We start from the raw sequence: 9503 nt of genomic DNA, 5'->3' as shown, positions 1-9503 counted from the left end.
TTTCTTCAAATTGGGTTACAAGCAATTAAATACATTTCCTGTAAATAAAAAAAAGCTTGTTCAAAAACTTTTCCAAACATTCTTTACATAAGACTTTCACATTTCGTAGCTACAATATTGCAAACAAGCATTGTCTACCTTAACATATACAAATCTTACCAGGGTTTTCAGTATCACATGCTCTTAAGCAAGTATCATTACATATGCTGGCAGTGTACAAGTGACTAAAGTAGACCACATTAACTGGAATGACATTCACTCACAGGATGGAAAAAACAGCAACCTGAAAGCCACTTCCCAATAAGTCACGCCTCCAACTCTTCTGAGAGGCTGCGGCTGCTACATTGCCCCCACCACTATTCAATGAGCATGCAGTGTTGAAAGCAATTTAGAAGCTTTCATTCAATTTAAAAAACGTAATTGATCTGTCAAATTATTATTTATTTTTTTCCCAGGCAAATTTGATATAGAATAAGTTGAACAAACCAAAGCATAATTTTCAATCATTCCAAACAGTAAAAGCACTTCAGACCAACAACAGCGTCATCCCACTTTTTACACTGCATATGTCATTTCTGCATGCAAGATGAAAGAGCAATTCATTTATAAGCTTCCTCCTTTGCACATCTTGAGGAAATTGGATATATTGTTTTTCCTGGTATACTTGGTCTGTATGGCTCTATTGAATGAAAAATGTTTTTCCAAAGACCACTCTACGGGAGTACTACCGTTTGAAGTAATATGCAGATAAGTGTCTTATGATTTACACTTTAAGCCATGTCTGGCTGAATGCAAATGTAAGCAAAATGTGCTTTCTTACAGCACAAAAGTATTCAAGTTATTCATTGTCAGCCAACAGATGAGGGTATAAGCAATGTTCTTAAGTAGGACTTATTCTAATCCCTCATATCATGCTTTCAGGATTGGCCAGACATGGGTCACCTCCACTGCTGTGAACTGTGAGGTAGTTGCTATAGCGGCAGGGTTTCTTGCCCTGTTCCTCCTCTGCCATCTGGCCAGTGATGGTGGTCTGGCCTTGCTGGGTAAGCCGTGTCATGCGGAAGGAAGAGCACCTGAAAGAGCCGGTCAGGGTAGTGTTGTTCTCTGACTCACGGCTGAACGTGGCTGTGCTCCGACAGTAGCGCTTCAGGCCATGGCGGAAATGGATAGTGAACAGGCCGTAAGTTATCGGGTCCAAACAGGCATTGAAGAGGCCAAAAATAAAGAGCATATGAGTCAAAGAATGAGAGACCGTCTCATCCATATCGTCTGGGAAGAACCAGTACCACAGTCCCAACAGGTAGTAAGGGGTCCAGCAGACGATGAAGGAAGTCACGATAACAATGCTCATTTTCAAAGTCCTCATCCGTGCTTTTGGAATGTTGTTGTGGGAGCGTCTGAGATGTATCTCCTTAGAAGACACTGAAACAAGGAAATAAACACTTTCTCCTAATCTCAACACCATATGTCAATATGTTTATATTACCTTTATCATCAATATGCAGTGCTCTTAGTAACCCCCTCATGAACAACTGTATACTACTACACCTAGAAATAACTACCACTAGAATACTACAATTGACAGTAAAATATGTCATTTGACCTACTGTTTCCATGGGTCATACGACTGGATATCTCCACCAGGATCCGTGTGTAACAGACGATCATGATGATCAGTGGCAGCAGGAATAGACAGGCAAAGGTGAACATGTTGTACAGGGTTTCCTGCCAGTGTTGGACAAAGCTCCCACGGGTAGTGCACTGGGTAAACTTTTCTGGGACTGTGATGGTCACGCTGTGGAATATCAGCATCTATATGACAATACAAAGGAAATGTTTGTTTTTAACAATAAAAATAGTATGGTCTTTAACCATAATTCTATTGCTTGTCTTAAGTGATATACTGCATGAAATACTAGTGTTTCATGCAGCAGAAAATTGCTCTTGCCTAGTCTGCAATGTGACTAATACCATGTTTAATTGCTCATTTCACTGAATTTGCACAAAGGTGAAGAGGCAAGCGTTGAATGCTTGAAATTAATTGCAGGTAAGGGCTTCTTTCAGTGATTCCATTTCTCAAAGCCTATGTAGTTTAATGGATTTTATTGCAGAGCCTCCAAATGTAAAATTAATGTCATAACCAGGAGTCAGTAAATGATGGCCCTATTCACCAGTTATCAATCACATTTAAAGGTTACTCTTAAACCATGGACAATATTAACTGCAACACGTGTACTGAAATTCCCTTCAGGAAAGCTTAATTAGTGCTTCCCATTACTACATTTCTAATTGCTGTCAAAATCAAAATGTTCTATTCTTGGTAAGTGAACCTGACAACGTGCATCAAGTCAGTAATGTGCTATAATGCTGCTGCAGGGTTATGTCATTTGATGTTTTACTTAAAACATTTAACATCCCTGGGGTATACCAGAAGTATAGTTGTATCCTTGTGGTGGTGTCTTGAGATTAGGCTGAGGAGATAAAACATGAAACCTCTCTTAACCAGAGCCTCACCTGGGGAACAGACAGAATCACACTCATCGCCCACGCCACAGACAACATGATTTTGCTTCTCTTCTTGGCCTCATTGATGGCCAGTGGGTTGAGGATAGCAGACTGGCGGTCCAAGCTAATGACCACTGTGACAAAAGCACAGGAGTACATGGCAACAAGTTTCATGAACATCAGTAGCCTACAGGCGACGTCTCCTGCCTGCCACTGAACTGTGATATTCCAGACAGCATCAACAGGCATGACGATGAAAGTCACCAGCAGGTCTGCCACAGTCAGGTTAATTATTAATATCCTAACATGGGACTTGCGCTTGCCGTTAGTATTGGCAGCCCACAGCACAGCGAGGTTACAGACAGCTGACATGGCACACAGAGTAAAAGTAATGATCACTCTGACTTTGGCTGCTGTGGAGAAGGTGGGCAGCTGTAGTGAGTCTCCACTTGCACTCTTATTGCAGATGTGGGCGAGTGCTTCAGAGCTGGCGTTCTGGGCTTGTTCCATCATTTGGTGAAACATCATGATCTCAGGTGACATTCTCAAGCTGTCATTCATATCCCACAGGAACGGCAGAGACAATATCTTCTCTGGTTGTTCTCCAGCAACGTGTTCATGTGAACACTGTGGTCACTCTGTAAGAATAAACGGTTGGAAAAGAGGGATGTTTAGTATGCAGTTTTTGCACTTGTTCACCTGCCCGCAATTGCTAATAACCCATCCACAACCGCCTGACTATGTGATGAAGTGAAAATCTGAGGCCAGCACCCAACCGTAACCCGTAAATATAGAAAATGCACAACAGTCAGATGGTGGAGGGATTTTTTTGACAGGTCTTTTTTTTTACATAGATAGGCCTGTTCCCAAGTCAAATGTACATTTGGTGTATTATTTTACTGTAAGAAAGGCTTAATTCTGCAGGAGGTAATATTATATATTTGGCCAGTAGTCACAGAAAAGGTTAGTGTCAAGATCAATTCTGAATCAAAATCAAAGCCGAGATTTATTTAAAAACATGACATAATTAAAACGTAAGGCTATGCAACATTAACCTATTAAAAACAGTTCTATAGCAATGAGGTTTGTGCAGTAGGCTATCATTGCATAATGACTATGCTTGAATTGCCCTGTCAATGTTGTTCTTCTCAGAAAATTTTGAAATTATAAAAACGAAAGAAAGTCAAATATTCCTTGATATTAAAAAAGACAAAAGCCGCTAACAATAACAATGCAAGCTTATCGAAACACTTTGCTATTCATTAATTTCAGCTACAGTGCTGGTTGTAGCATGAGTGGAAGTATATAGAATGTGCATTTTATGGCTTATAACAAATAAAATGTTGACAGTGTTGAATAACTTAAAACATTATCTTAAAAACTGCAGCTCATGGTTTTAAAAGCTTTGAAATCTCACAGTATCAACTTTTCTGTGCGCTCGAGGCTTATTTTTACAGTCTATGGCTCAAGGAAACTGCAGATACGGTAATCTGAGCTATATAGCCATACAACTCTCCATCCGTGGCCTCCAACTGCTCTTAAATGCAAGTAAAACTAAATGCATGCTCTTCAACCGATCGCTGCCAACACCTGCCCGCCCGTGCAGCATCACTACTCTGGACGGTTCTGACTTAGAATATGTGGACAACTACAAATACCTAGGTGTCTGGTTAGACTGTAAACTCTCCTTCCAGACTCACATTAAGCATCTCCAATCCAAAATTAAACCTTCCTATTACGCAACAAAGCATCCTTCACTCATGCTGCCAAACATACCCTTGTAAGACTGATCATTTTACATTTACATTTAAGTCATTTAGCAGACGCTCTTATCCAGAGCGACTTACAAATCATCCTACCGATCCTCGACTTCGGCGATGTCATTTACAAAATAGCCTTCAACACTCTACTCAACAAATTGGATGCAGTCTATCACAGTGCCATCCGTTTTGTCACCAAAGCCCCATATACTACCCACCACTGCGACCTGTACGCACTCGTTGGCTGGCCCTCGCTTCATACTCATCGCCAAACCCACTGGCTCCAGGTCATCTACAAGTCTTTGCTAGGTAAAGCCCCGCCTTATCTCAGCTCACTGGTCACCATACCAGCACCCACCCGTAGCACGCACTCCAGCAGGTATATCTCACTGGTCACCGCCAAAGCCAATTCCATATTTGGCCGCCTTTCCTTCCAGTTCTCTGCTGCCAATGACTGGAACGAACTGCAAAAATCACTGAAGCTGGAGACACATATCTCCCTCACTAGCTTTAAGCACCAGCTGTCAGAACAGCTCACAGATCATTGCACCTGTACATATCCCATCTGTAAATAGCCCATCCAACTACCTCATCCCTATACTGTATTTATGTATTTCTTGCACCTTTGCACCGCAGTATCTCTACTTGCACATTCATCTTCTGCACATCTACCATTCCAGTGTTTAATTGCTATATTGTAATTACTTCACCACCATGGCCTATTTATTGCCTTACCTCCCTTATCTTACCTCATTTGCACACACTGTATATAAACTTTTTCTACTGTATTATTGACTGTATGTTTATTTATTCCATGTGTAACTCTGTGTTGTTGTATGTGTCGAACTGCTTTGCTTTATCTTGGCCAGGTCGCAGTTGTAAATGAGAACTTGTTCTCAACTACTAGCCTATCTGGTTAAATAAAGGTGAAATAAAAATAAGATTTTGCCAGCGGTAAGCCTATATGTGCACTTGATTTGCTGTTTGGGCCTGCCGGGAAGGCGGAGTTCTACATTGACACATGAAATTGTTAAAAAAAATGGGAACACTTTACATTCCCGGCGATAGGGCTGCTGAATCAAGTGCACCTTCTGCTAACAGCGCGAAATGGATAAAAAAATAAAATAATGAACGCAAGGCTTTAATGTTTTTTTTTTAAAGAAATGTTTGGTGACCGACTGGGAATGCCTTGGAGATTGACCGGTTGATGACCACTGTTTTAGGCTATGTGAGAGGGTATAGACCTCCAGTCAATGTAATTCAATTTAACTAATCTGAACAGTAGGCCTAAACTACAGTTCCCTTGACGTGCCATTTTGAAGTCCTTGTCTTGGGGCTATTGAATTTCTATAGTGCCTCACAATCATCACACAACATAGCCAGCACTGCTATCATCCCCTTATATCATTTCACCAAATCTTTCCCAAACATTTGGCTAGTGTTCTGGCCCTCCATTCTATTTATTTTCAGCTCTCCATTTCGCAGTTTTTCTGTTATTGAATTAAACTCCGACATTTCTCCTTTTTGCCTCAATGGAGCAACATTAACTTTTTCTGCCCAAGTTCCCAAAAGCATGTGTATTTGGAGAGTGTACAGTCAGGCCTTAAAACTTAAGCTACGCACTTTCACCAGATAAAAATAATTAAAGAAAACCTCAAATGTAGCCTACAGATATTAATTTTTAATGCATTGTGTTCTCTTTATCTATACGCTATGATTTGTTTTAAAAAACATATACACAGAGTACAAAACATTAAGGAAACCTTATCTTTCCATGACAGACTGCCCAGTTGAAAGCTATGGTCACTTATTGATGGTAATTTGTCAAATTTACAAAATCAGTTTACATGAAGTGGAAGAGACAGGTTAAAGAAGGATATTTAAGCCTCAAGAGTTGACATGTCAGGCTAGTGTCAAGAATCGCAACGTTGATGGGTTTTTCATGTGCAACAGTTTCCCGTGTGCATCAAGAATGGTCCACCACCCAAAGGACAACCAGCCAACTTGACACAACTGTGGGAAGCACTGGAATCGACACGGGCCATTCCTGTGGAATGTTTGCGACACCTTGTAGAGTCATACCCCGACTAATTGAGGCTGTTCCAAGGGCAAAAGGGGGGGGGGGGGGGGGGTGCATCTCAATATTCGGAAGGTGTCCTTAACGTTTTGTACACTCAGTGTATATACACAGTGCATTCGGAAAGTATTCAGACCCCTTGACTTTTCACATTGTTACGTTACAGCCTTATTCTAAAATTGATTAAATTATTTGTTTTCCTCAATCTACACCCAACACCCCATAATGACAAAGCGATAACTGAAATACCTTATTTACATAAGAATTCAGACCCTTTGCTATGAGATTCGAAATTGAGCTCAGGTGCATCTAATATCCATTGATCATCCTTGAGATGTTTCTACAACTTGGAGTCCACCAGTTGTAAATTCAATTGACTGAACATGATTTGGAAAGGCACATACCTGTCTATATAAGGTCCCACAGTTGACAGTGCATGTCAGAGCAAGAACCAAGCCATGAGGTCGAAGGAATTGTCCGTAGCGCTCCGAGACAGGATTGTTTCGAGGCAGAGATCTGAGGAAGGGTACCAAAACATTTCTGCAGCATTGAAGGTCCCCAAGAACAGTGGCCTCCATCATTCTGAAATGAGAGACATTTGGAACCACCAAGACTCTCCCTAAAGCTGGCCGCCCAGCCAAACTGAGCAATCGGGAGAGAAGGGCCATGGTCAGGGAGGTGATCAAGAACCTGATGGTCACTCCGACAGAGCTCCAGTTCCTCTGTGGAGATGGGAGAACCTTCCGCAAGGGCAACCACCTCTGCAGCACTCCACCAATCATGCCTTTAAGGTAGAATGGCCAGATGGAAGCCACTCCTCAGTAAAAAGCACATAACAGCCCACTTGGAGTTTGCCAAAAGGCACGTAAAGGACTCAGACCATCTACTGCATCTTGCCATCTTTATGTAATACATGTATCACTAGCCACTTTAAACAATGGCACTTTTATACGTTTACATACCCTACATTACTCATCTCATATGTATATACTGTACTCGATACCATCTACTGCATCTTGCCTATGCCGTTCTGTACCATCACTCATTCATATATCTTTATGTACATATTCTTTATCCCTTTACACTTGTGTGTATAAGGTAGTTATTGTGGAATTGTTAGGTTAGATTACTCGTTGGTTATTACTGCATTGTCGGAACTAGAAGCACAAGCATTTCACTACACTCACATTAACATCTGCTAACCATGTGTATGTGACAAATAAAATTTGATTTGAGAAACAAGATTCTCTGGTCTGATGAAACCAAAATTGAACTATTTTGCCTGAATGCCAAGTGTCACGCCTGGAGGAAACCTTGTACCATCCCTACGGTGAACCATGGTTATGGCATCATCATGCTGTGGTGATGTTTTTTGGCGGCAGGGACTGGGAAACTAGTCAGGATCAAGAGAAAGATGAACAGAGCAAAGTACAGAGAGACCCTTGATGAAAACCTGCTCCAGAGTGCTCAGGACTTCCGACTGGGGCGAAGGTTCACCTTCCAACAGGACAACAACTAAGCACACAACCAAAACAACGGGGCGGCAGGTAGCCTAGTGGTTTATAGAGCATTGGGCCAGTAACCGGAAAGTTGCTGGATCGAATCCACGAGCTGCCAAGGTCAAATCTGTCATTCTGCCCCTGAGCAACGTGCCGAAACGTGGATGTCGATGAAGGTAGCCACTGCACCGCTTTGATTCAGAGGGGCTGGGTTAAATGCTGAAGACACACTTCAGTTGTACAATTGACTAGGTATCCCCCTTTCCCCAACGCAGGAGTGGCTTCGGGACAAGTCTTCGAATGTCCTTGAGTTGCCCAGCCAAAGCCCTGAATTGAACTCGATCGTACATCTCTGGAGTGACCTGAAAATAGCTGTGCAGCGATGCTCCCCATCCAACCTGAAAGAGCTTGAGCGGATCTGCAGAGAATGGTAGAAACTCCCCAAATTAAGGTGTGCCAAACTTGTAGCGTCATACCCAAGAAGACTTAAGGCTGTAGTCACTGCCAAAAGGTGCTTCAACAAAAGTAGAGTAAAGGGTCTGAATACTTATGTATATGTGATATTTTATAATTTAGAACATTTCTACAAATATGTGGAAAAAGTGAAGGGGTCTGAATACTTTGAATGCACCGTACACTGGAACAAAAATACAGTATGTAAAGTGTTGGTCCCATGTTTAATGATCTTAAATATATCCCAGACAATTTCCACATGCACAAAAAGCTTAATTCTCTCAAATTTTGTGCACTAATTTGTTTACATCCCTGTTAGGTGACCATTTCTCGTTTGCCAATATAATCCATCCACCTGACAGATGTGGCATATCAAGAAGCTGATTAAACAACATGATCATTACACACGTGCACCTTGTACTGAGCACAATAAAAGGCCCCTAAAAATGGCCAGTTTTGTCAACTGCGTGCAATTGGCATGCTGACTGCAGGACTGTCCACCAGAGCTGTTGGCAGATAATTATATGTTAATGTCACTACCATAAGCTGCCTCAAACATTGTTTTAGAGAATTTGGCAGTTCGTCCAACTGGCCTCACAACCGCAGACCAAGTGTAAATACGCCAGCCCAGGACCGCCACATCCGGCTTATTCAACTGTGTGATGTCTGAGGCCAGCCACGCAGACAGCTGATGAAACTGAATTTGTACAACCTAAGAATTTCTGCACACTGTCAGAAAGTCTCAGTGAAGTGCATCTGCGTGCTCGTCGTCCTCACCAGGGTCTTGACCTGACTGCAGTTCGGTGTCGTAACCGACTTCAGTGGGCAAATGCTCGCCTTCGATGGTCACTGGCACACTGGAGAAGTGTCCTCTTCCCGGCTGAATCCCGGTTTCAACTGTACCGGGCAGGTGGCAGTATGGTGTTCTGTTGGCAAGCGGTTGCTGATGTCAACATTGTGAACAGAGTGCCAGATGGTGGCGGTGGGGTTACAGTATGGGCAGGCATAAGCTACGGACAACAAACACAATTGCATTTTATTGATGTCAATTTGAACACACAGAGATATGATGAGATCCTGAGGTCCATTGTAATGCCATTGATCCACCGCCTCATGTTTCAGCATGATAATGCACAGCCCAATGTAGCAAGGATCTGTACACAATTCCTGGAAGCTGAAAAAGTCCCAGTTCTTCCATGGCCTGCATAC

At 42.2% G+C, this 9503-nt stretch overlaps 1 protein-coding gene across 1 annotated transcript; it reads right to left on the bottom strand.

Annotated features, from left to right (window-relative positions):
• Window positions 1–904: 904 nt before the first annotated feature.
• Window positions 905–3066, bottom strand: gnrhr4 (gonadotropin releasing hormone receptor 4). The gene is made up of 3 exons (XM_039000584.1): window positions 2515–3066; window positions 1608–1812; window positions 905–1422 (listed from the first exon to the last, which is right to left on the bottom strand). Exons 1-3 carry the CDS (start codon window positions 3064–3066, stop codon window positions 905–907), a joined length of 1275 nt encoding a protein of 424 aa, XP_038856512.1.
• Window positions 3067–9503: the final 6437 nt, after the last annotated feature.

The sequence above is a fragment of the Salvelinus namaycush genome, chromosome 9 (genome assembly GCF_016432855.1).
Source record: "Salvelinus namaycush isolate Seneca chromosome 9, SaNama_1.0, whole genome shotgun sequence".
Classification (NCBI taxonomy): domain Eukaryota; kingdom Metazoa; phylum Chordata; class Actinopteri; order Salmoniformes; family Salmonidae; genus Salvelinus; species Salvelinus namaycush.
This window is presented reverse-complemented; position numbering and strand designations above follow the sequence as displayed.